Genomic DNA, 27,923 nt, shown 5'->3' on the forward strand with positions numbered 1-27,923 from the left:
GCATCGTCCCTCGCCGTGGTTCATTGGTCGGGACTCAATCGGCTTAAAAATGGGGACGATTGGAGGCGATTCAGGACGACAATCTGGTCGATCAAAAAAATAAATCATCGGGGATAATCTGGTACAGATCGGGACGATTGGAAAAAAGCAATACTTGGTGAAATGGGGGATTTAATGCATGTTTAGTGTTCATACACTTTTTAATTGTTTAGGGAAAATGATTTGATTTTACAAACAACCGTTTAGCAATAATTCCTTTCAAAATGCAGAGCTTATCAGATGGTCGTTTTCCCGCGGTGAGGACAAACATGTGGTCAGTTAATGTATGTAGAAACTATTTTTAGATTATCGGAAATTGTCTGTTCTAAGAATGCCTTTTCAACTTTTATTGATAAATAAATGTTATTTATGTTATATGTAAGCATCTGTGTAGAAAAAGTACTAGTGCTGTTATGAATACTTCGCACTCTTTGGATGTTTTACATGTTTAATCCGAACTACTTTGCTTCACCAATCGTATGCATAACTCACTGTCGTATCAGAGCCGGCATGTGTGATAATATAAATTGAAAGCCTAATGTCTAAAACTATGCCAAGAATACACCGGAACAAAGCTTTTTTATAAATGCAAAAAAAAGAAAGAAAACATCTTAATATTAGAAATATAAACGCCTAAAAATCCTAGAATTAATAGTATTTTGTTATTGTATAGCAGGCAAAAAATAGTATTTGAAGCATTAGCAACGCGAAACCTAAGATACAACTATTTTGACATTCAGACAATCATTTTTGTTTCTTATATCATAAAACTAATATCATATATACACCATTACAAATAAGCGTGCTTCAAGCGTCACGTCAGGTTATAATAACAAGCGATTGGACACCTGCGGTCGGTAATAATTTCTGGAACATCTTGGGCTAAACTCAGAGTGAATATCATGATGTTACCTTCCTACCAGAGCCTACATTATTTTGACCCACATTAATCTGATTGATATAGCGATCTAAAAATAGTTATATTCTGCTAAAAATAAAACGCCGGGATACAGAAATACAGCGCTGAAATAGCCGAACGAGCATGAACTCATACTCGGACCGCAATACAACTAATCTATTTGTATGGTTTCGACGTCATTCTGATAGGCATAGAGCGCATTGAGACAAAAAAATGGGTTAAAACGACATGAAAAGAAGTAGTTCTTCAGAGTTTGCGGTCTAAGACTACCTGCGCGCATGCGCAGATAGTCTAAAAACACGTTTATTCTGCGATGCTGCTATGCGGCGTTACAACGCGCTGCAGGTCGTGACGGAACGAGACGTGGCGAATTCCACAAGATTTATCTGCTGCCTTTGGCTACAATAAAGAGATATAACTAAACATGAAGCGAAGCAAAGAAGCGATGTTATTTAATGAGTTAAGGTTCTTGCTCTCTGAATACATTAATGTCAATGCATTAACTATGGTTCTGTGGAGGAGTTTTTCCACGATTTTCCCTTCAAAACACAAACATGCCGAGAACATGTATACTGTATCAGTGTGTGTCATTCCGCATAACGTTGCTTTTTCAATTCCCCTTTTAACTTTTCACTTATACGCACTGGGTACAAATGGTTATCCAGACCTCGCTGAATGCTCCCCCAGATCAACAACTAGCATATCCATGTCACATTCATCTGTGTTGTTTCTAAGTTCAGGGTGCTTTCAGTAAATTAGTGGTAAAAAAACCGGTCAAGAATACTGTCGTTTGCCTGTCGAAATCCCCCATCCCACCCTTAATTCTGTTTGTGTAATATCCCCTGTGCTCCACCGCTCCCTGTGATTGCAGCAACATGTGTACAAGCTATTAAACATGTTGATCGATTTGTTGTTTTTTAATTTTCAACGTTGAAAAAAGTCAAATCGGATCAATTTTCATTGGGGTCAAGATTTAATGTAACACCGAACGCGGATGAGTAGGTAGGAGGTCCCCCCATAGTTGGTACGTCTATATATTCAACCAGAGAGATGAATCCCCTGGCTAGCTAGCCAGTCCTCCGATTTCATTCCTGCATTGTTATAGCTTTTCATAATTATGAAAACGCAGAGAGAATAAATGTTGATAATGACGGGGTTTTTACATTGAACACCCTATCATTTAAACAAAAATAAAATCAATGACAATCTTCGGACTGTCAGTCCGTTGGTCTTGTATATATATGTATGTGTATTTTTCATATACAGCAGATACAATGTATTCTACTGGGACATTGACATGGGCTGACAGTATTAAACGCTTTTAATAATGCCTGGAAGGAAATCATTCTAGCCACACCATTTTGTTATGCGTTGAAGATGTTCCATAGCTTTTTTTAAACAGGGAAACCATTCCGCGCTATGTTTAGGCGGAAAAATATAGCTGAGACTTCGTGTGGGCTGACATGATTGTTGCGTTTATTATTTTAATCATGTAAAATGATGTAATAACAACCACATACTAGCACGTATTGACAGTTTAAGGCTTGTTTTGAGGAATATTACCATTGTTAACAAATAGTTAATAAAGGCAGATTTCATGAGCGTGAAATATAGGTTATAATTTAAGAAGCCATATAATAAAAACTTCCCGTAAACACACACGTATTAACGAACCAACAACTGCGTGTATGTCACAACTTTATTGAAAGGAATGTAGAAGATGGCTGCACAAGGCAATTCCTATTAAGCTCCACGTAGTTCTTTAAAATATTAAATTGTTGAGGGCGAACGGAGTTCATCACTCGTAGTCCATATTTATCACGGCACTTCGTTATTGTAAGGAGAATTGCATGTTTGACCAAACCGCGTGGGAAATTATCAAAATTTCAGGTACTGGGGACAGTTTAATTTTATCAACTATTTCTGACTGACTAAATAGTAATGGAGTACATTTATAAATCAGATTTGTGATGAGATAGTTTCATAAGATTACACATGTATGTCATATGTTCTTTCTCTTTTCTGAAAACAGTCTATATATGTATGGCTTTTATAACTTGACATGTATTAAAATATGTTTTACCCAGATAGATCTTCCAGATTTGGGATGAACCTAGGTTCTAAAAATGTACAGAATGAACCAGCAAGTATTTTCATAAATGAGCCGATTTAACTCCAAAATTGGCTGTCTGCATTCGGAAAACAATAGCAATACTGTTATTGTCCAAAACAAAGCATCGGGTTGGGTTTGTACGCAAGAGCATGTATTAAATAGTTGTTTTGAAGCAAAAAATGCATTGAGTGAGCCGGGAATCCTAGTAAGAACCTGCATCTCATTTTCATGAGATATTTTAATACAGACATTTTTTTTATCTAAAAGTCTCCTTGTAAACGAGCAATTGCTCTTCATTCGCCGCACAAGGTCGTTTCTAAAAAATATCGTTGAAACATATAGAAAACAGTGGTAATACTCACCCAATCGAGGACGATTTCCACTCAAAACAATGAACCGGGAAGCATGGACGCACCTGACATTACTGCCCTTGTTACTATTGCCCTCTTCTGAATAATGATGATGATGATGATGATGATGATGATGATGATGATGATGATGATGATGTATTGTCATATGAATTAACATTGTTTTAACCAACATAGTAATCTTCCGTTCGTCGGATTAAGCCAACCTTTTCTGCAGAACATGAAAAAATGTATTCGATTTTAGTTTGAAGCAATGGCGTCTAAACTGCATTCCGAATATTGTGAAGGTCTAACAATCCAACAATGCAGTCTACATTTCGATATGTCTCTACAAATCTGGGAAGACTGGCGTGTACCATTACAATCACTGTAAAACAACTACATGTACTAGTACTGTGTTCGAAGCGCACTTACAGGGGGGCGGTGGGGGGGGGGGATAACGTTTTGACTGTTCAGACTGAAAAAGAAATTGTGTTGGAAATCTTAGTTCCGTTTCCGACCCATCCCGATTCTAAACTAAATGAAGAAATTGTACTTATAGTTCGTTTTGGCTCGCTCTTCCAATTTCGTTCTGCGAACAAAAAGTTGGTTATAGTTTTAGGCATCTTATTTCATTTCATAACTTAAGCCAATTTCCTTATGTGCAGGGTCGATTTCTTAATACTGAAGATAAGAATTCCCGCTGGGCTCGGACTTTCGGAGGCTCGAGGTATTTTCGCCGGTCCCTGTGAATACGAGTCAACGGGGATCGACTGTAGGAATAAATGGTGACAAATACGCCCAAAATGCACCATTTCGGACTAGAATTTATTTAAGTTTTCCTTGGGGGTGACTCAAAACACCCCTGCCAACACTTTGAACCATGTAAATTTCGGTTCTTAGGAAGGGTGCTTGTCAAAAGCTTACGTCCCTACGTAACGAACCCTCTAACGTCAAATCCTTGATCCGCCTCTGAACTGTACATGAAGGTTTGTATTTTCAATCGAATTAATAAAAATAATGTATTTTATATTTATATTTAGTTATGATATCACGCGTCCAACATGAATCACGCGAAGCCATTGACTCCATATTTTTTCCATATATATTAGTGTCACTTATCTTAAAATAGTTCTTAAATGGCGTTTATTTTCCGATTCCGATTAATACGAAATGAATGCATTTCCCATAAATTGATCAATGGTTACCACTTGTTTTGTATCATTCGGAACTCCTTAGCCATTTTTATCGAAAACAACATCGGATGAATTTGGACGGTTTACATACTCAAAAAGCGGTACGTTTAAGTCCGCTGCAAGTAGATCGCGTAGTAACTTTATTTAGCAGTTGAACTTTATGACTTAAATCTTGGGAATTTGAATTATGTTTGCAATAAAACACTTCACTGTCAATCAATAAATACAACTCTAAAACACTATATTTAATTAATGATATAATTTAAAAAAATACGAACTACTTCTACTGATGTACCGGCATACATCCGAGGTTGTTTTCGATAAAAATGGCCGAGTAGTTCCGAATGGTTTTGTACGTTACGAGGTTAGTAGTTGACCCGATGTGGCATATAGAATACTACCTTCAACTAAGTGGCTGATACACAATGATTAAGTACTAGGCTTTATCATTAAAAGACGTTCGCGGTTATTTAAAGATCCGCCATTCGGAACGCCTCGGCCATCATCAGTAGAAGTAGTTCGTAAAATTTTGAATCATATTATCAAATAAATGTAGTGTTTAAGCTAGTATTTGTAGATGTAAGTTTAAATTGATTGCTAGTGTATTATTGTAAACATAATTAAGATTCCCAAGAGTTGAGTAATTATGTTTAACTGCTCATGCTGAAATTACTACTCGATCTACTTGCAAAATGTACCGATTTCTGACATTGTAAACCGTCCATATACATCTTTTACATGAACATATTTCGTTTGCATATTTCGTTAAAATAGTATATATTTAAACCGGTGAAGCCTTATCTAAACCATTCTCTGTTTCAACCGGCTTTTCAGTAAGATGAGCAGTCAGTTTTTCTGCCGCTTCGTCTTCGACATTTCCTTCGACTGGATCTTTAGTTTCATCCTGCTTTTTACAAAAGCGCTGATATAACAGGTAGAAAATTGTTATCAGGAACAACGGAAGAGGCGTCATAACCGCGGAGGCAACGGGCGCCACCGCCGCAATATCACCTAAAGGCGCCTCGAACGAAGTAGTGAGCAAAATATAGGCAATATTGGTGTTTTGCATTCCCGTTTCTATGGCAATAGTCTTAATTCGGGTCCAAGGCTGTCTGCATATCAGCGCAAAAATGGCGCCACACAAATATCCAACATAGGGCAAAAGTAGGCCCGCAAGTAAAATGTTGGGTTTGAACATGCGAAATATGTAAAGATTGGAGTAGATGCCGACGACGAGAAGAATTAATGACATAATGATTATGACGGGCTTGAGAGCTTTCTGAAGATTGTCGGCGACACGGGGAAACTTCTGGCGGAGGAAGATTCCGAACAACAGTGGTGTAATAAGAATGGAGAGTGAGACGGCCACCATCTCGAAGGGGATTTGGAGGTCACTTCCGGTCAGGAACACCGACCCCAGAGTGTACAACCATAGAGGGAGCATCCCTGAAAATGTATGATAATGAGGTAGTGAGGTAGATGATTACAGCCCAATTCTGAAAATTCTATATATTTAGGACGTAATGTAAGGACGTCTTTGAAGTTCTTTTCTAAGCACTTTATAACAATTTGATTGGACTTTTAATACAATTGTCTAGCAACTAGCAAACAACAACACTTAAATGTATAATAATGAGGTAGTGAGGTAGTGAGGTAGGCCGATGATGACAGCCCAATTCTGAAAATTCTGTATATCTAGTTTAAGTGTAAGGAGGTCTTGAAAGCTCTTTTCTAAGCACTTTATAACCATGTGATGGGACTTTCAATGTAATTGTCTAGCAACTAGTAAAAAAAAAACACTTTAAAGATGCACTCTCACAGATATACCATTTTTACAACTTTTTTATTTTTTGTCTTGGAAAGAACAAATTTTTGCGTTGATATCTGCAATCCAATGATATAAGATTGCTGACAAAAGATCAGATCGTAGATTTTCATATTTCCGTTCAAATATTAATGTTTTATGGCTTAAACCGTTATTAACGGTTTAACTTGTTTTTTTAAATTTTTTGTTAGCAGTCTTATATGACTGGTTTTCATGGATTTTCGCAAAAAAATGGCTCGTTCCAAGACAAAAAATAAAAAAAGTTGTCAAAACGTTCAATCTGTGAGAGTGCAGCTTTAATATATGTACAATATGCGGAAAACGACTGCTTCCTATTTTGATTTCATGTTTAATTCTAAATTTTCTCTGTTTAAACTAGTTATTCACTAAAAGACTGGTGGATTATGATGGAGTCATAAAAAGGTTCTTAATCATAATGTTTTTACTGATTCACTACTCATCCAGTGGCGTAAACATAGCATACATGGAAAATGAACGCGTGGATGGAAAGATAAACTTTATCATTTAAGGTGTTGATATGTGCTGATCATAAAAATACGAACCAAGTGCTAGCACCGTGCTGAGCGCTGTCATGGTGATTGAGAGGTCAAGGTCACCGTGGAGCAGGTAGGAGTACATGTTGCTCGCCCCTCCCCCGGGACAGCAGCCCGCCACGAATATCCCGAGGGCGATCACCGTCTCGTCTATGCGAACTGATTTGGCAACCGTGAAGGCAATCTGGAAAAACACATATGTTACAGGTCATACTTTTAATTAAAGATCAGTGGGGCGGGTGGGGGTTGGGGTCAAAAATAACACATACGTTACAGGTTTTACTTCTTATTAAAGATAAGTGGGTTTTTTCCAAAAGAACAAATGCGTTAAAGGTTATAGGGAAGCACGCGGAAAAGATAGTGGTGGGATACAAGGAAGTCCGCGTGCGATACCCTAGCTTTTTTCGAAGATACCCTTCTTTTTCTTTTACGTGCTCAGTGTAAAGCACCGATACACGGGTTACAACTTTTCTGGGTTAAACCAGTACTGAGTACACCACTTTTCCAACCACTACCCTTTTAATATCGAGGGCGAGGCAAGGGAGCTACGTGTACCAACGTTTAACATATTTCGGTATGACGCGGCCAGGGATCGAAACCTTGACATCCCCCGCTCCGAAGGCGGACGCCTTAACCATTAGGCCACGTCCGAGACGGTGCAATGTTCGTCGATGGCAAAAAAATAAAATAAAAGGTTGTAACTAACACTTACGACGTTTCAATGAATAGATACAAACTTAGCTTATTTCATGTATAACGTACCAGTGGCATTACAATGTACTGTGACGCCAGACCAATGCTGACGGCCACGGGCTTCATAACGTTTTTTTTCACAACGTCCAGATTTAGCTTCGCTCCGAATCCAGTCGCTACAAATATCTGCACACAGTAAATACACACTCGAAATATTCTGTCAACCGGTCGTACTTTCCTTACAACCGTGATATCATACATCAATGATTCATATGTATTGTCTTCGCTTAAAATCAACGTTCGATTTTCTTGGTCCATATTGGTAGCATTTTGGTGATGATCGAAGTCAAATATCTCGTCCATTGAACCATTTGAAACTTTGTATATCTGAAAGCGTAACTTTCCAAAGCCAATTAAACCACTTATAAGTTTGACGTCAATTTGACGTTCAGCAACAAACACGTTACGTTGAAGTATGGGGTCTGGTGATTTTTGTCGTTGTAACATTAACGGATCAAACAATTCTTGTCCAGTCACGTTACTGCATGATATAGAGAACTGGGTAGCTCCAGTGAGTTTAATGCTCTCTAGCCCTTCAGCGGTGACGTCAATAATAAGAGTGACGTCAGGTTTGACACAAACAACGACGAAATCAAACGTCGCCGTAAAATCTGTGTCCATCATGACTTCGATTTTCGACTGGAGGTGACTTGACTTGTCCATGAAGAAAGCTAACAGCGTATTTCCTTCTGGGGCGTTGACCTTGACCGGGCGTACCTGCAACGGTTTATTTATTTAACACAATTGACAACACATCTGTAATAAACCTGATAATGAGTAAAGCCCAGTCCGTTTCCTTGGTAAAACCAGAACTGAACATATGTCCTTACTATCAATTGTCATGTCTCTTGTCGAACCCATGATCTACGGAATGCCGTTAGGGCCATCGCCTATGAAAGTGTTGATTTAAAACGCGTTACTCGATAGTATGATGATGAAAACGCGAAATCACGAAACTACGTTGGTGAAAACGCGACAGTACGATGATGAAAACGCGACAGTACGATAACGAAAACGCGATAATACGACAATACGATGATGATAATGCGATAAACTGTCGCGTTTTCACCATCATACTGTCGCGTTTTCACCAACGTAGTTTCGTGATTTCGCGTTTTCATCATCGTTCTATCGAGTATCGCGTTTCAAATCAACACTTTCATAGGCGATGGCGCTAACGGCATTCCGTAACAATCCGCTTAGGTGAACCTTGTCTAGAGCTGCAGGTTATGCACCAGTCAATTGTAACCACGCCCCCCCCCCCCCCAGGTCCGGGGGTATACCGGTGATAGCCGGGGAAATGGGCCGTGTTTTTACCTTTCAGGTGGTCCCGCAGTGCCGGGTGAATGCGGTGGTTTTGTCTTCGCGCAAAATATAGCGAGAAATGGGCCTTACCTAGGGTCCCTTGTGTGCGGTGGCATTTGGCGGGGATTTTACCACCAGTTCGTCCCCGCAGGGCGGGGATTTTACCCGGGGTTGTCTGGACCGAAAGTCAAAGTCCCCGCTATTTCCCGGACCTGGGGGGGAGGGCGGGGGGCGTGGTTACAAATGACTGGTGCATTATCAATTGTGTTTCCGACGGTCAACGAATTAAAACCTCCTTCAAGACACAATCGTTGATGTTTTTTTTTGTTCTTGGCTAATTAATTCATTGTTAGAAAAATATACTGTACATAGAGATTGTGAAAAAAATGGAACTGATAACTGCAATATTTTAACCGTCAAAATATGAAATGGATCACAAATCATGTGTACATATTGATTTAACTATTTGCATCGAGTTGTTTAAGGATATACAAGCAGTGTCTCGCTTTTTATAAGTGTATAATTAGTCGAAAACAGTTCTTCTTTCTGTTAAACGAAGGCAAACGTAATACTTAAACACTAAATATTAATCCATGTGCTAATAAAAGACTGTTTTAAGCAAGATTTTTAGTAAAGGTTAATTAAAGCTGCAGATAGTTTTGACAACTTCTTTATTTTTTGTCTTGAAATGAGTTAATTTATGCATAAATATCTGGGGAAAATGATGTAAGATTGCATTATTTTTTTCATATTTACGTTCCAACATTAATGTGTATGGCTAAAAGGGTTACAGCGACCTTAGGAAAAATGAGCTTTTCGGCAGCTTTCCAAACAATGAGGATCTGTTCTGTTGTGAGTTATTTTATGTAACTGAATTGAAGGCCATGATACCCAAATCAGCTGATTCAGAAACAAAAATTATGAAAAGTCAAAACTGTCAATCTGTGAGAGTGCAGCTTTAATTAAGAACTCGGTGAATAAATAAATGTCAATGATCTATCCAAACCGTTCACTTACCTGAAACAAGCTGTTCGACCGGAAGTACGGGGAGTAGATGGTGGCGATAGTGGGCCGTGCGTTGCTCCCTTCCTCACAGTAACCTTGACCCACCACTTGAATCAATATGATCAATAGTCCAACAAACATTTTCACACACGGTCGCCTCTCCATTTTCATCAATTTTGCGTGGGTCTGTTTCAGTAAAGAAATCCTTAACCTGCCTCACTTTCAGTACACTGTAAAATTCATCTCAAAATATTATGTGAATTTCACAGTCTAATAACCCACAATAGAATACTCAATTCCATTGAAAGTTAATACAGGATACTACCTTTTAACCTAGGTAACTTTACTTCAGTACGAAATTGATAGTCTTAAACTTCTATCACAGCATATTTTTTTTACAATAGCATGTACTAATGTATCAAAAGTGTTTGCACAATCGTAAGGAAAATTGAATGCTGTTATCATTTGACCTTTTTAGCCTACGTGGAACTTTGATTTAAAACTAATAATAAAAGTTCAAATGTGTTCACTTCTGATAATGTTCAACTGCTAAAACTTTGTAAACCTCTGGGTTCATAGTCTCGGAGCTTAATCTATTGATAGCAGAGTAGACACTGTAAACACTATTAAAATGTAGTATAAAGCAATAGTAAACTATGTAAACTCTTACGGTAAATCACTTAATTCAGTTTAGCCTACACTGTTAGGTCATGCGAGTGACGCGGTCCAAATGACCACATGGTTCAAATACTGGTAATTCAAAATAACTCTCAGGACTAGTAGCAGTATGTTTACAATATATTCTCCTCATTGTTGGACAGTAACTTTTTTACTCTTGTTGTGTTGTAAGAAAGAAGTTGTTTGTGGAATTGTTGAAAAAAGCAATGCATCGTCTGTCCCATATTTCAATCAGCTATCTATCAACAGTGATGCATTGAAAGACAACAAGCTGTATGTGTTTATGGCTGAAGAAAACATTGTCCAGTTGAATGTTTCATTTTATTGCAATGCTGGACATGATTATGTTGTTGAAATAAGCACCAAAGATGATGAGAGCCTTATTAAAGATATACGTGTTCTTCAAGCTGGTAGATGCAATGATGACGGTGAAAACCTATCGGGCAATCAACAACGTGACCCTATTTTCAACGCCAGTTTGGATTATACGGACATTAACGTAGAAAACGTGGACGTCAAGCTAACTTTATATTCTGATAAAATTGGAATAACGGATATAGACATTGATATTAGTTTGTCAGAAGCGATTAATGACACATCTGCAAATTCCACACGGCCTTTTAATGAAGATGGACTCGAACTGCGCTCGTATTTGGAGATATACGTAATACGGGACTTGCAAATTATTGATGTCATATTCATGGTGACGGTGTACGTTCTAGAGATCGCGGAGATGTTGACGTTTGGGACCCAGTTGGACGTTGACGTCATCAGGAAAACGTTGAAAAAGCCGCTACCTGTATTCCTTGGTCTGGCATGCCAATACGCCGGTATGCCATTGGTAGGTCATACTCATGTGCTGTCACGATTCAAGTTAACATTAAGCTGATCCAGGATATGGCGTCAGAGGTGCGCAATCTCGGGGACGAAACTTTGGAGCTGGGGTGGGGGTGGATCTTGTGTATTTTATTCAACACACACAGTCCCTATATCCATAAGTTATTACGTTTTTCACTTGACTTTCTTTCAAGTTTTACTATCTGTTACCATGTAATGTTGCATGCCATTGTATACAAATATAATTCAGTCTTTGGTCATAACGGTTGGCCGCTGGTAAATGTTTTTGACGTATTATTCATATTTGTTTCATGACAGAACTCATTTTACATGGAAAAGGCAGCTACTATAAACATAAACCCATAAGTACAAAACTGAAATACATACGTTGCCATCACATCACCAGAATGTGACCTGTATTGGCGATTACTGAGCGGAACGGTTTTCAAATCTGAATTCAAAAGAAAATATACTAAACGAAATCATCACATCTGACAGCTTTGGTGTATCGTTGCAGATATACTACAGTCTAGGGAGGGTGGTTGCCGCGATCTTCCTTGTGGCTCCTATCTTTACAGCGGGTATATGCATAAGTTACATCTCAGTGACTCATTCTTTCTTCGTAACGACCTTGCCTTATGTGTTTTCAAGTATTGTGATTTATTATTTCAGATAGCATACGGCCTGGCGAGGGCGGTGGCCGTGGACTCTCTGGCGGCGCTGGGGATCTTTACAGCGGGAATCTGTCCGGGAGGCGGTGCCAGCAATATCTACTCATACTTACTACACGGTGACCTTGCCCTCTCAGTTACCATGACAACCATAAGCACTGTCTGCGCTTTAGGTGAGAAACACGTATCGGCGAGTAGCACCTACATTTTTGAATAAAAATGCATACCAACCCAAAAATCTATTCAAATCAGTAATCAGACACCACTTAACCAATCAGATGTGGTAGTAATGATGGTGGTGGTTGTGGTGGTGGTGGTGGTGGTGGTGATGACGATGATGATGATGATGATGATGATGATGATGATGGTGTGGATGACAAGATAGATAGACGACTACTACGACGACGATGATGATGAAGATGATGATGATGATGATGCCGACGACGATGATAATGTTGATAATAAAAAGGTCCTTAGAACTTCAGAGAAAATATTCTTTATTTCAGGGATGATGCCGCTATGGCTGTACACGGTAGGCGGCATGTTCTACCAGAATTGGGACATCTCCATCCCATATGTAGACATCCTCGTCGCCCTCTCAGTTATCATTCTCCCCCTGTCTGTGGGGCTCTTCATTCAGTACAAGTTCCCCAAAGTTGTGGACAGGCTGGAGAAAATGATGACTTGGATATTAACTATTCTAGCGTTGATTTTAATTGGCACGGGTGTGTATTCCAGTCTGTATCTTTTAAAACTTTTTAACGTGACGGTTATCATAACCGGGTGCGCATTGCCGTATATTGGGTTCATACTTGGTGGGTGTGTCGCATATCTATGTGGACAGTCTATGGAACAAATAAAAACCATTGCCATAGAAACCGGGATGCAAAATACCGGAATTGCCATCATTTTATTGTACAACACCCTACCCCCACCCGTCGGGGATTTGTCGTCGGTGGCGCCGATCGCAGCGGAAGTGTTCTCCCCTATACCACCCCTTTTCGGCGCCGTGGTGTACTTGATACGAGGGAAATGCTGCCAGAAATATAAAACCGTAAAGACAAAAGACAACGAAAGCTTAAAAGACGATAATCACAATACAAATGACGACCATGATGACGAGTGAACCTACAAGAATAGTGTGAAAAACGCTGAAGAAGCGCTATAGCTGTGTATTTAAATCGCATTGTCCGTCCGGTCTTCCGTGTACGGACTGTAACATTGTCATACTGTGAGAGATTTTAAAATTACTTGGTACATAAATGCCATGTGTCACGTGCAAGATCAGCGTCTCTACTTTAATTTTCAAATTCATACTAAGAGTTTAATCATCATGGTATTCTGCATATATGGACAAAGATAGAGATAGATCCGCGTACATACCGTTATGCAAAGACGGATTTTGAAAGTAATATGCGGATTTGTTCGGTACATTAAGCCATGTGTCGCATGCAAGATCCACGGCCTACCAAAAAGTACAAAGTGACACAAAGAGTTAAATTATTATGGAATGCTTCATATATGTACAAAGCATTTGTGGATTTCGGGGGCGGGGACAAGTTTATTTCAATGTGGGATACAATAAGTAATTATATACGCCCTAAATGCACCATTTCGGACTAGAAATTGTAAAAAAGGTGTTGGAGTGTCCCCAAAAACCCAATGCCAACACTTTAAACCAAATAAAATTCAGTTCTGGGGAAGAGGCGCAATTCAAAGGGTTACGCCCATAAGTTATACCCCCTCTCACATCGAATCCTGGGTCGGCCTCTAGGGTATACAGTCGAAACCCGTTGGCTCGATATCGTTTTGCTCGATTTCCTCGATGGTTCGGACTTGATGTAAAGGAACGATTCCCGCTCGATATTGGCGAGGCTTGAAGTACTATGGCCGGCCCCTGGGATATCGAGGCAACGAGTTTTGACTGTAGATGGTTTTGACCGGGCACTTGGTCATGCACGAAGATATTTTAAGATCACTTTGCACATATTTTCAGAACATAAAGACGACGTGTCAGGTGCAAGACCCATGTGCATACCTCTAACTTCATCATTACCCCTAACTTAAGGTCAACCATCATCGGGTCTGGCATACATGTTGTATTGTTTATTTTAGCTCTTCCTGAATGTCATTCGGAGCTCCTCGGACATTTTTATTGAAAACAACCTCGGATTAATATATACGGTTTACCTTGTAAATCGGTACACTTTAAAGGGACTGTGTCACAGATTGGCGCAAAAAAAGTTTTTTTCTGTAACGAATCTCAGAACAATTATCTCATAGAATGTGTTACGCTTTGTTATCATAATTGTAAAAAAAGTACCAAAATGTAAAAAAAGAATGTGTCGGAGACCGGGTTCGATACCCGCGTCGCCAAAATTGCAGTCCAGCGTCTTACTCACTGAGCTACAAAGGCTTATTCTAAACGGATGACATATAAGTAAGCTATACACCTACCTCGGTAATATCACGTGATAACACCGACTAGCCAATCACGCATAAGGAATGAATTCTACCAGGTAGACATACCTAGTAACCTTTTTAATGGAAAAATACGAAATAATTGCTGAACTTAAATAATTTGTAAACTATGTGGTACTTCAGTTAGTAAGTTTCAATGCATTTTTGTTCGCTTTTTGATCATACGTGAGACAGCCCCTTTAAGTCCGCTGCAAGTAGATCACGTAGTTATTTAATTTAACAGTTAAACTTAATGACTTAACTCTTGGGAAACTTTTTTTGCAATAAAACACTCCACTGGCAATCAATTTAAACTAAGATCAACAAATACAAGCAAAAACAGTACATTTAATTAATGATATAATTCAAAATTTTACGACCTACTTCAACTGATGTACCGGCATACATCTAAGGTTGTTTTCGATAAAAATAAGACAACTTCTTGGGTGAGAGGCAAATAGTTATACCACTAGAGCACTATTCTGTTGAGAATTAAACTCACAACCTCTTGGGTGAGAGGCATATTCCTATACTACAAGACCACTCTAACCCTGGTGAAAATTAAACCATCAACCTCTTTGGTGAAAGACCTATACCACTCTTACCCTGGTGAGGATTTAACCCACAACCTCTTAAGGGTTAATTACCTGAGGGTGAGGGGGTCCAAATGGTATAGGTATCTGCCTCTTAAACAATAGGTTGTGAGTTTAATCCCCCTCAGGGTGTGAGTGGTCTAGTGATTCAGGTTTTTGCTTTCACCCAAGAGGATGTGGGTTCGATCTCCACCACGGTGAGGATGTAAGCTGAAATTATTACACAAAATTAGTCTTCTTTTTTTCTAATTTTATTAAATATTATATTATTTGAAATGAGTCCTAAAAAGCTCAGAACATATTAAAATATAAATGCCAATATTACGCATATTTGTGCAGCGAGAACTGTAAAGATCTGAAGATTACTTTGCAAAAGAATAAATAATAAATAAAAAGGACTAAGAGGTGTACATAATTTTATAAACCACAAGAAACCTGTATATAAAGAAACTAACATTGACACTATATAATTAGTATTGCTAAATAATTATAATACAAATGAAGAAAGATTAAACATTAAACTATGATCGTAAAAATATTTAAACTTAAGAAAATATGTAAGTCCGTTATTCATTATGTCAAATAGAACAAGGCTAAACCATAGGTGCCAGTTATGAGCAGATAGAATTTTCATTTTTTTATTATATTCCTAAAAGTATTTTATCTCTTCTTTTCAAAACTGCCCCCTCTGAAATAAACTAATATCTAATTACTGAAAGCAATTAAAGGAATGAAAGTGAATATTTAAAGATGCACTCTTACTCCCAGATGAGATTTACCACTATTAATAATGTTGTTTTAATATTTCAAAAAGGATGAATAAATGTAAAAAACAATTGTTCTTATGAAGGATACCGAGTTTAATTTGAAAGAAATGAGCATAAAACACGTTATTTTTACCTTATGAGACTATAGTAGACTACTGAAAATCTTTTAGCATTCACCAATCATTTAATGTTTTTTGCGCTTTCAGCTATTAAATACATGGTTACAATCTTGTTATCAGTAATTCATATTTTCCATAAATGAATTATTTAGTAAGTAGTTAAAGGTTTATCAGTCCAAATTGATGTTTGTAATACATGTGTATGAATAAATCTCCCGGATGAAGTGTAATTTAAGGGCAGATAAGTTATCGGACAGGACATTACATTTAATAATTAACAATTTCCTATATAACTGACTTATTCTACTAATAGAAAGAAACATTGGATCTATTCAAAATACTAACATTTTTATATGACCAATAAACAGTAAATCTATTTCGTATTGCAATGTGCCAGTTATAAAAACATTAGAATACATTAATGTAAAGTAAAAACAATATTTAATTTTAATTTGCATGTAGAAAATTAATCATAAGAAAACTACACACAAAAAACTGCCAAAAAACCTGTCCCTCATACTTTATTGTCATTTCGTGGCGTCTAACAAAAGTCATCTACGTCCCTTTTTCAAACGTTTACGTCATATCTCACTATGATGTATTTCCATATGAACCTTATTACGATTATAAAGATGTAACAAGTATAATATAACAAACATCACATAATAATATATTGACAAAACCAATTTGCGAACACCAGTAGCACTTTAAATAAGAACAACAGATCAATCGCTCACAGCTATCAAAAAGAGAGCTGAAAAAAAGCAATAGAAATGACGAGTATTAATTTCCTCATACCAAAGGTAATTATTAATGCATACATGTATATAGGTTTTATCTATAACCAATCACATTATTAAACTAAGACGCAAATATTTTTTGCGATAAGGACAACACAGTTGCACAATTGTGTCAAGTCCAACATAACTGAAAGTCATTGAAATTACATTTTGATCAAAAAGCACAAAATCACATAATTTAAACAATGTAAAAAGCATGCAAAAGTTAGCTATGTGGAATTCATATTAATAATAAGACTGGCAAGCATTTGACTACTGGTATTTTTAGCAGCCACACTACACTATGACCTTATACCTCATTAATACCAAGGGATAATTGACTGACAAAATCTCATATTGATGAATAAGCATGAGGCAGGGGAGACAACTCTTCTTCCCATGAATTTGAATTAAATATTCTTCAATAACGCATTAATGTCAGTAGCCTCCATGGCCGTGTGGTCAAGACTGCTGACAAACATTTTTGAACTGTAGAGGCTTACCGGATTCATTTTCAGCGTTCACCAGAATGTTTTTCAACAGGAAAGCATCTGGTACCTTGTGGAACCAATAAAACTTCCTCAAGAATTATTCATGATTATGAGATATTTCCTAGCCAATTTGGCCCACGGTACATAACGAAGCATAGTTTAGTAGTATATTCGGGGTATCTGATGATTTCATTTGACCAGTGCTCACTGCAGGACTCGTTGGCTTGTGCTCATTTCGATCACATCTCGATTTAATTTGTTCCCTCTAAACAGCCCTGAAATAACAACAACCGTCTCTATGGGGCCTGTTGCTGGGGGCGTGGTTTTGGTGTGAGGCCCCGCATGGCGTAGTATTGCGTAACTTGTTGAGGAACCTCCGCCAACACATGTTTTGCCAGCTCTGCTGCAGTTGCCTGAAACAATATAAAACATGATCTTTGAACTTGTGCAAGTATCCTAACATGTGTTTATCACTTTCATGAAAAAACCCCATTTACTTTGTAAGGGCTTTAAGGCTCTAGACAATTTTGCAAACTTCTTAGTAGCAAATACTTATACAATCATCAATATTTTGTTATCTTTACTTCATACTGTATTTTAAATATTATTATGATAATAAACTACAACTTATCTGTATATCTATATTCAATTCAAACAAAAGCAAATAGATGTACAAATTGCATAGAAAAATTATGGCTTTTTAATAATGGATCAAAAACAAGCTTTTTGTCATTGTGAGAGATATAAATTCCATATTGATGTCTTCACGTCAAAATGAAGAAGATACAAAATCAAAACTTTTTATTAGCCATTCTTTTTGTATTTTCTTCGTAATTTAATTGATTACCCAGTGTTTGTTGACAAAATGCCAATGTTACAATTTATGAAAGTTCAGCATTTCTGTTTCTCCATGGGATGTCCAATCATTGCTTGTCATTTTGATCACATGATACCACACCATTTTCTTATTATTTTTCTATTAAGCATTTTGCAATAAGATGTTGCTTGCCTTATGATTTTAGTGATGTAAAATTTCTAATCTGGAAAAAAGCAGCATTTTGACGTGAGGTCATCTACGTGCAAGTTAATACTATACACATCTACCCAATGTTAGTCTTGGCTATGTTCTATAAGGCATAAGTTATAATCAATGTGCAATCTTAGGCCAGAAAAAAAATCTTTTAACATTGTCATCCCTGCTTTTTATTGTTCGAAAAACCTAACCACAATCATGAAAAGAAAATAGCCTATGGCAATTAGCAGTCAAAATTTCGGGAAATGATGCACAAAGGTAAGCATAAGATTTTAATGATTAAAGCAAAAAAAATTCCACGCACCAGTCAAATGTTTTTGTAATGAGAATCAAAAGACAACCTTTTTCCAGCCTGTGTAACTTTATACCATTACCAGAGTAAGAAGACGGGATGCATGCCAAGGTTAGCTCCAGTATATGGGTTTAATGGGGCTATATCTTCATACAAACCATATCGTTCAACTGCACTTACAATCGGATCACTTACTCTACGGAAGTCTCTGAAGGGAACAAACTGCACGATATCTCGCATGATTGGCCGCCCACTCCTGTCCTTAAGGACCCCATCATCGCCGTCGAGAGTATTCATCTCGCTGAAGTCGGCATCCCCCACACCAACTATGATTAATGACATGGGCAGTCCTGAAGCTTCCACTACGGCCTTGATTGTGTCATCAAAGTCAGACAATACTCCATCTGTCAACATCAGGAGAATGTAGTAGGCCTGAAAAAATTGGATAACACTTAATGTAAGCCAGAAACTGGACAACATATAATAGTCCAAGCCTTAAACACTAGCATGGCAAGCAGATGCCAACGGTTGGTCATTTTTCTGTTCATCAAGCGGCATTACTCAATAAGTTTTCAAGTAGGTTACAGGACTTGCTTGAAATGTGCTGTGACAATGTACATGTAAGCCAAGTTACTACTAAATTCTTTAATGATTTTTAAGCTTTGGCCACAAGTAAAAACTTGTGCATGACAATTCTTTAAAAAATTGGCCTTGCTGTACCTGTCTGTATTGTCTCTGGCGAAATGTGTACCCAATTTCATTTAAATATCTTTAACAGCTCGGCTTCATACTGAACGACATTTTATCACTATGTATCGTTACAATCTTTGTGTCATACCTTTCTTATGTAAATGAGCAGAAACAGCTTTTTGGTTTTAGCAGCAATGACTTGTTATGACCTTACTAACACAAAATGCAATACCAACAAATGGCTCCACTTGATTTAGCTTATTACATACCAAGTGTCCTCACTAAACATTTATTTTAGCCTTTATACATTACATTTTTCCTTGACAACTTATTAAGATGAGACTACTCTTCTATTTTCAGTAACAGTGACCTTGACCAACAAATCACTCAGCTTTCATCATATCAAACTTAATCACTAAAGATCATTCCTACATGTAATTCAAATTAGTGATGGGAAACCACCAGTTTCACACCTTCACGTTAACCCACCTGACAAGCTCAAAATTTAGTGATTTTTACATAAATGTCATATTTTCCAGTGCATTGTGGGTTGTTTTCATTAAGTTAAAGATATCTAAGTAGTAGATCCTGATGGCTTAGTTTTTGAGTTTTAAACCGGAAAAGATAAATGTCTTGGATAAGTTGACCACTTTGGTCAAGTTATTCACTGCACAACTATACCCATGGTTAAATTTAGGCAACTTTAATTCAATTGGCAGCTGTTTTTGTTTAGCATCAGACTAGGATTAAAACATGTTTATATCTTACATGTGCCCCTTTTGTTGGCTCCTCCTGCTGGGCTGCCGCGGCAAATCGGGCAACATGATGGATGATTGGGGCCGCATTAGTGGGACCCCATAGCTGTACTTGCTGTATACAGGCAGAATATGCCGCCAGGATGCCGTCAATACCTGGACAGTACAGTAATGTTTAGGGATAATAAAATGATCAAGTTTTGTAAAAAAATCATCATTTATGATTGAACACCCCAATAATCGATTGGATAATTTCAAAATGGATTATTGCTATGTTTCATCTTTCTCTAGGGAAAATAATATGCCTTATCATGCTTTGGCATGGCCCACAATATAGGTGTTTTGTTTTTTTAATTTAATGCATTATCGTGTTAACTCAATTTACTTCAATGATCAAAACAGTCATTGAAATTTTACTTTTGGATGAACAAGCCCAAATTCTTCTACTATTGTTTGGCATCAAATTTTTTAACAAGCCCTGCTATATAGAATTTAGAATTTGAGCAAGCCCGAAAGACATTTTAACCAGTGCAGGGCTTGCGGGCTTGTGCTAATTTCGACCACTGTATTAATGGATATGTCTTTAAAGGTTTTTGTGTCAAAGCCAAGGTAAATGTTTTTCCCAACGTTTTTCAGATCATCAGATCATGGGCATAACTCAACAATAGTGAGAAGACTGGGATATTTGCCTTGCTACACATGTGTGAATTGTCGCTGGTAACATATGTAGTTTCCTATGGATATCAAAATTAGTTATGGGGCTCAGGGATTATGGTCAAAGTTTGCTTTTTAGTTATGGTTTTGTGATCAAGGTCAAAGTTTGCTTTTCAGTTATGGTTTTGTGATCAAGGTCAAAGTTTGCTTTTCAGTTATGGTTTTGTGATCAAGGTCAAAGTTTGCTTTTCAGTTATGGTTTTGTGATCAAGGTCAAAGTTTGCTTTTCAGTCATGGTTTTGTGATCAAGGTCAAAGTTTGCTTTTCAGTTTTGGTTTTGTGATCAAGGTCAAAGTTTGCTTTTCAGTTATGGTTTTGTGATCAAGGTCAAAGTTTGCTTTTCAGTTATGGTTTTGTGATCAAGGTCAAAGTTTTTAGTTTTTTATTCAGGGTTTATAGCCAAAGTCAATGTTTTTGCAGGGAAAGATGACAGATGACAACAAAAACGCTATGACAATATACTTCGGAGCTCTTTTCTACCAAAAAAAGACAAGATTCATCTCTTGTAAGTTAGTTCTTAAAACTATTCACCTGCACAGAATGGGTTCTGTGGATTAAAGTTGATGGCAAACTCCATGGAGACATCTTTATATGGGGGAAGCTTGGCCCCGAATCCCAGGGCTGGAAACAGTTTGTCTCTGAAATGATACAAATGAATTAATTTAATTACGCAACTAAACAGGAACACATAGATCCAAATAATGTTAGTTATCTTGCCCAATTATTTTAATTTGATACCAGGTTTTAAAGATGTACTCCCACAGATAAACAGTTTTGACATTTTATTTAGTTTTGATCTCATTAATGCCAAAGTTAAATTAAGATGACACACAATAGAACATATCTTAATTGTTTGAAAATGGCTGAAAACTTCAATTTTCTTAAAGCCTTAGCAATGCTTTTAGCCACAAACATCAATTTACAACAATAAATATGAAGAAATATGATCTAATCTAATTCTTTAGTCAGCCTTATTATAGCGGGCAATCTGTGAGAGTGCAGCTTTGAAGCAAAAGGTTCTATACTGGACAAGTAATTTTGTCAGCCTGTGTCATTTGGCACCTAAAATAACAAAGCCAAATTCCATCTCAAGAAATATACATGAGTTAACGCACAACACATGCACTACAGGCAGATGCCAATACTGTTTTACAATATTTTTACTCAATGTGAAAAACATTTTATAACATCTTGTTAGTTTAGGCCATGGTGTATAATGACACAATGTAATGACGTGTCATAGTCCTGACACACAAATCCTACTGCCTGGATGGCTTGTTGGTACTCATTAGGCTGGTAGGGGTTGATGTAATGTAGAGAGTTGGGCTGACGGGGGTCCCCATTGGATCCCATGAAGTCTACCCCTACCTAGATACTAAAGCCCTCTTGTACTTACGTGTCATAGTCCTGACACACAGATCCTACTGCCTGGATGGCTTGTTGGTACTCATTGGGCTGGTAGGGGTTGATGTAATGTAGAGAGTTGGGCTGACGGGGGTCCCCATTGGATCCCGTGAAGTCTACCCCTACCTAGATACTAAAGCCCTCTTGTACTTACGTGTCATAGTCCTGACACACAGATCCTACTGCCTGGATTGCTTGTTGGTACTCATTTGGCTGGTAGGGGTTGATGTAATGGAGAGAGTTGGGCTGACGGGGGTCCCCATTGGAACCCGTGAAGTCTACCCCTACCTGCAAATGATTTTTTATAACAATTTCACATTGGACATATACATATGTACTTCTGTAATGTTTAATTGGTCACTTTAGTTAATATTTGACATAATTAAATAACTACATGTATTAATTTTAAGCCCTTATACACAGCATTTGCCTCATCCAGTAATACAAACGCCTCCTCTATATCAGTGCCAATATCTATATCAGCTAGCCGCTGTATGTTCTGAAATGGTAGCCATTTTGTTTTAAATATATTAATTTTATTAAAAATATAAAATATATTATGCATGTAGGAGTTGTTCTTTGTTACAATGAATACATTTTTAAATAAATTGAGTTCAAGTTTTTAAGCGACAGGCTTTCAAGTGACCAATAACAAAATAGTAGGGATAAAAGTAGGAGGAATTATTTGAATAAGTAGGGTAAAATAGGGGTATTAAGAGCAAAAAGTAGGGATAATAGTTGGGCTTTTTATTTACCTTTTCGAATGCAAATAAATTACTTATAAGCCTATTCATCAATTGTGATGTACATGTAGTTAACTTGGCTTAGAAACCAGTGCTTCAAGAGGGATTCAGCCAAAGGATGAGGTGAACGTGGAATTGGTTTCTCTGACTTGTCAACATGCACCACTCATTCTAATCATAGACCTACTGCATCAAACTAATCCTAATTTTCTATTGCCAAATTAAAAATAAATTGTGTATTTTGAATACGGTAGTCAATGAAAATAAAATATTTTAGAAATTGTCATGCAATCACATCCAACAAAGTGGGTTAATTAGTAAGAAAATAAGTTATAAAACGACTTATCATAAGATCTTAAAACTGGCCCTGCAGGGCTAGGAAGAACTATATGACTAGTGAGATGCTTAAAATAAGAAAGTGACTTAAGTAAGGAAATGATTGAAGATGTGTTATGAATACCAGCCCTGCCCTATACACATGGAATAGTACTTCAATCAAGGTCTACTATAAATAGGTTGCGTAAAACATAAAGTTTTCAGCATAAACATTACAAAGTAAACACTTACTGTGAAGTTAATCTGCATCCCTCCATAGATGAATTCCAGGAATGAAGGTACCTGCTTCACCTAGAAATATTCAAGGACTTACTCGAGTGCTTCAACAAGAACAATTTCATAGGCAGATTATAGAAAGATGGAAAATAAATAAAACTGTCTCTTTCTGTCACATAAAATGTTGCCTTTTTGCTCACAAATTTTATTCTCCCTCATTTTGTTTGTTAATTGTCTTTATCGAATCTAATTCGGAATAATTCAGACATACTACAGCCAGTGTTTTTGGGCTTTGCTACACATGCAAATTTTCTCTTGCAACATGTGTACCAAGTTTCAGGTGAATATCCTTAAGGTTTTAAGATATATTCGAACCCCGTTGGCTCCAACTTGCATGGCTCAAATTCATCATAGGCTCCAACTTGATTTAAAAGACCGATTTCTATATACTGAGGGTAAGCATTACACCTTGGCTCATATTTTCCAAGGCTTAAGGTATTTTGGCCAGTCCCTGGGAGTTAAAGCTGGCAGGGTTGGACTGTATAGCCAAGATTAAAGATGTTGCATCATTAATTCAACAACCCAGACACCAAGAATATGAGAATATAGTCAAACCTGTTTTACGTGGCCACCTTTGGGAAAAGGTCAAATTGGCTGCTTAAGACAGGTGGCCTTACAACCAGGTTTGACTGTACCTGACTTTATTTTTTTCAAAAAAAAGTTAAACATAAATTATTCAGACTTACTTGAAATGACTCAACAACCACATATCCGGAGTTCTCATACTTTTTCTTCTTTGCTTTCTTGTGTTCGTTGACTGCCGGAAACTGAAAAGAAAATAGAAACAAGAAGTTAATTGCAAGATTAGTGTTTTAGATTAGTTCATCCCACTTTATTTTAGCTGGACTGTTAAGACAGCTAGAGGTTTACATGATATATCATAAATAACTGTCAATACTTTTTTCCTGTGTAGAAACCATTACAGATATCCAGGGCTTCTGTTAAAGGAAGTTTTGAAGTGTATGACTCCCTAGAAATTGGCTAAAAGTTGATGCCTTAGAATTACAAAAACTTTCATATTTTTAGAGAATAGTTGAAGGCTTGGAAGTTCAAAATATCTTAACCTACGTAGTGTCAATGTTTCTTTTATGGTGACATTTTCAATCAGTCTTGAAGTAACTTATATAATACTGGATATATTAAATTGGAAAGTAATAGTTCCAAATTATTTCATTTTTAACACAAAAATTGAAAAATAGTGGAACAAATTGCAGTATTCCAGAAATTTCCACATTTGAGTGAAAACCAAAAATTGATGGTAAGGAAGCTCGTACTCTTATTCTTAATGAAACCCCTGGATATCCATTTAGAGAGGGGGGGGGGGGAGAAAACATGGCCTAGTCGGGGCTCAAACCCATGACCTCAGAAGTGAGATGTGGAAATCGTTCATGCAAGACCACTCTCATGTTAAGAATGAGGGTTTTAAACAGTGACTTGTTTTAATACCAAACTGTTTCAGTTCAGTAAAATTGTTTATGCTTAAATGATGGGTGAAATTTTCTGATCATCTTTTCAATAACATTGTACCTCATTTTTATTGGCTACAGTATACGCAAACAGCCATAAAATCATACCAAATGGGCATCAATATGTTTAAAAGGGGAAGGTTATCAAACCATATATCATTTCATATTTAATAGGGTACAAGATTGTAGTGATGTTCTGATGATCGATTATATTATCAACAATGGATTTAGTTGGGCCTGAAATTGGTTGGTTTTAAGCTTTCCTCTCGTTTTTTGAGTTTTGTTCATTTCTGCCTATTTTCTCCTATGAGTTCATTTCAACATTCAAAAGTGTTCAGTTGTTTTTGCTCATAAAAAGAAAAACACAATAACTACACTAAAAAACTTCAAACATACACATAACATAAGCATAGTTAAGGATAACAAGTTACTGTACAAGAATTAAACTACAAAAAAGGTATTGTCAGAAACCGATTGTACTATCAATAATTTTACTTGATTGGAACCGATTATTGATAGTCTAACTGAAACCTATCCCCAACACTACAAGATTATATAAATTGAGTAATGGTAAAAGGCCAATAATTTCTATTCGCCCAAATAAATGGACCAAGCCCGTCACAGGCACTTGGGCCACCTCTGCCCATGTGCAATAGTACAAAATAATGAAACTTAAAAAGAGTCTACTTTCCAGGTTCAAGTCATAATAAATCATTCATGCTGATTTACCAAAGTAAATAAACGGCAAATTTGCAAAATATTGCCACTCTTTCGGACAAAAAATTATTTTAAACACTAAAAGAACTATTAGGTCATTTAAATTTTGAGAACATTCTGCTTTAACAGCTATAAAAATCAGTTAACCGATAACCAAAAATTGAAGTAAACAATAATTATAAAATTTGTAAGCAGGAATCCATTTACTGAATTTGGACAAAAGAAATCTCATTACCATACCGAAATATGACTAAAGCTTTAAACAAGTCAAGAGGGAGCCCCAGCCTGAGTGAAATAGGTCAGCTATGTTTGTGTTAAGTACCGGTCATAAAGTTGTCCATGAAGTGTGCAAATGATTGACAAAAAATCAAATATTTGAATGGAAATTTGAGAATCTAAGATTGACATACTTTAAAGGTAAGACAATTAAGTACAGTTTGGATTAAAACACTTACAATACACAAAGCTGAATCTGTTTTAACATTTTATTTGATGTTTAAGATTTGATGAAGACAATTTAAATTATACTGTATAAGATAGTTTGTCCTTCACTGATCATTGATGCACTGTATAATTCACAGGAGAGGAGAACTAAACCAGTTAACAGATTTAGTAAAGGAAACATTGGCTTATTCAAAAAATATATTCATGATTTATAAAATTAACCTTTATGATTTAAGAAATATTTCTTGTTTAGATTTACTTTACAAAACCATTATATCGCCACACCCTTGCTGCAGAATAAATTGTATAGCAAAGCCTAAAAAACATAATTACTACGTTAGTGTTGGAGTGAAACCCTCCATACAAGCTAAATAACCAACTTAATAAAATCTATCAAATAACTAATTGATTTTTGGCCGTCATTTTTGTCAGAATCTTTCTAAATGAGTAAATCAGAATCAATCCAGTGATCTCATTGGTTGAGAAGTTAGCATGAACACTAATTAAACTTTTTTTGCACTCTTCAGGTAAATGAAATTTGGGAAAATTTCTACCATCATAAGATATTCATAAACAGCCAACATACCAGTGAGAAGCTCATTATATTATCTAGATTAAAGTGCTACAAATCTTCCTACCTAGAAACACAGGAATTCCAGCTCAAGGCTAAGGAAGAGAAGACTGTACCACCTAGTGGGCTTCAACCTCGTGAGATTACCAGTAATTCCACCTACAGCAGGGCATTCTATCGACCATCAAATTTAAAGGAAGCTTGAGAGTAAATCACTGATCATTTAGTGAAATTCTCAAAAGACACCGAAATTATCAGGAGCTCTCAAAACAGAACTATAAACGACAATGGGAAGTGGGTCGGGTGAGGGTCAAGGTCAGGGACGTGCTGGTGGACTATGCCCCGGGTTGCTGTGGGGATTTCTGTGGTTTCTCATCCTCATTTTTCTCGGTTGGCCAATAGGATTCTTCGTGTCATGGTGGTACATATTCCTGCTGCCATTTACTGCTTGTATCGACGCCCTGAAGGAAATTTGCGAGCTTCTTCTTAGGATTGTGAAACTGCCGCTTACATGTGCCGAAAATATGGTGGCCATGAAACCGCTCTGTGGATAATAGGACTAAATAGAGATAGAAACAAAACACCGGACACTCCGACAGTGAGGACTATGACAGTGTGAAGGAAAGATAGTGTTATTAGTATTAGATTTTTGTATTCAAAAGGCAGCTAAAAGCCATTTTGTATTCAAACTTGACTTAGCATTTACAAGACTCTATTCATAAAAGATGAGCATCATACAAAGTGTTACAAAAAGAAAATTAAAGCGTGATCATTTTATTATTACCTGTACACACTGTGTAAACAATCTCTCAGATTTCGGCGAAAAAGGTGTTTCTCAGATTTCTGATAAACAGATCCGACATCTGTGACAGGAATAATATATATTCATTGATATTAAATATTTGAACTCAATTGTTGTTATGTTTGTATTTCAACCATTCAATTCATATAACACGGATAACACCCTTGTACAAATATTCATAACTCTCAAACAATAAGTGAGAATTACAAGGGACTTGAACGCCCTGGGC

General features: G+C 36.9%; 3 protein-coding genes and 1 long non-coding RNA gene across 6 annotated transcripts in view; 2 read left to right on the forward strand and 2 right to left on the reverse strand.

The window, feature by feature from the left end:
• Positions 1-4,232: 4,232 nt before the first annotated feature.
• On the reverse strand, positions 4,233-10,312 carry LOC128243615 (ileal sodium/bile acid cotransporter-like). Its single transcript, XM_052961488.1, has 4 exons — positions 10,069-10,312; positions 7,756-8,463; positions 7,003-7,177; positions 4,233-6,060 (listed from the first exon to the last, which is right to left on the reverse strand). Exons 1-4 carry the CDS (start codon positions 10,225-10,227, stop codon positions 5,396-5,398), a joined length of 1,707 nt encoding a protein of 568 aa, XP_052817448.1. The 5' UTR covers positions 10,228-10,312; the 3' UTR covers positions 4,233-5,395.
• Positions 10,313-11,017: 705 nt separating this feature from the next.
• Positions 11,018-13,368, forward strand: LOC128244353 (ileal sodium/bile acid cotransporter-like). Its single transcript, XM_052962367.1, has 3 exons — positions 11,018-11,575; positions 12,244-12,415; positions 12,749-13,368. The coding sequence occupies exons 1-3, from the start codon at positions 11,018-11,020 to the stop codon at positions 13,366-13,368; spliced, it is 1,350 nt and encodes a 449-aa protein (XP_052818327.1).
• Positions 13,369-15,694: 2,326 nt separating this feature from the next.
• Positions 15,695-27,923, reverse strand: part of LOC128242818 (copine-3-like) — a 34,690-nt gene continuing 22,461 nt past the window's right edge. For 2 of the 3 annotated variants that reach the window (XM_052960162.1, XM_052960161.1), the window contains exons 9-15: positions 24,381-24,461; positions 23,650-23,709; positions 22,494-22,627; positions 21,467-21,573; positions 20,235-20,377; positions 18,957-19,208; positions 15,695-17,864 (exon numbers count right to left, since the gene is read on the reverse strand). In XM_052960162.1, the coding sequence (XP_052816122.1) occupies positions 17,748-17,864; positions 18,957-19,208; positions 20,235-20,377; positions 21,467-21,573; positions 22,494-22,627; positions 23,650-23,709; positions 24,381-24,461 (894 nt within the window). In that variant the 3' untranslated portion in view covers positions 15,695-17,747. The remainder of the gene's footprint in view (positions 17,865-18,956; positions 19,209-20,234; positions 20,378-21,466; positions 21,574-22,493; positions 22,628-23,649; positions 23,710-24,380; positions 24,462-27,923) is intronic. The other variant, XM_052960163.1, reaches the window with a different exon arrangement.
• Positions 25,957-27,804, forward strand: LOC128242821 (uncharacterized). The gene is made up of 2 exons (XR_008262721.1): positions 25,957-26,294; positions 26,849-27,804. It is a non-coding gene; the product is annotated as an uncharacterized LOC128242821 (long non-coding RNA).

The sequence above is a fragment of the Mya arenaria genome, chromosome 8 (genome assembly GCF_026914265.1).
Source record: "Mya arenaria isolate MELC-2E11 chromosome 8, ASM2691426v1".
Taxonomy (NCBI): Eukaryota; Metazoa; Mollusca; class Bivalvia; order Myida; family Myidae; genus Mya; species Mya arenaria.

What these genes read in the sequence shown, in the direction of transcription:
- LOC128244353 (XM_052962367.1), top strand. Translation starts at nt 11,018, where the DNA reads ATGGCTGAAGAAAACATTGTCCAGTTGAATGTTTCATTTTATTGCAAT. An exon ending in AATACGCCGGTATGCCATTG is followed by an intron (nt 11,576 to 12,243) that starts GTAGGTCATACT and finishes TTATTATTTCAG; the next exon opens with ATAGCATACGGCCTGGCGAG. An exon ending in AAGCACTGTCTGCGCTTTAG is followed by an intron (nt 12,416 to 12,748) that starts GTGAGAAACACG and finishes TCTTTATTTCAG; the next exon opens with GGATGATGCCGCTATGGCTG.
- LOC128243615 (XM_052961488.1), bottom strand. Translation starts at nt 10,227, where the DNA reads ATGAAAATGGAGAGGCGACCGTGTGTGAAAATGTTTGTTGGACTATTG. An exon ending in GGTCGAACAGCTTGTTTCAG is followed by an intron (nt 8,464 to 10,068) that starts GTAAGTGAACGG and finishes AAACCGTTGCAG; the next exon opens with GTACGCCCGGTCAAGGTCAA. An exon ending in AGTACATTGTAATGCCACTG is followed by an intron (nt 7,178 to 7,755) that starts GTACGTTATACA and finishes GTGTTTTTCCAG; the next exon opens with ATTGCCTTCACGGTTGCCAA.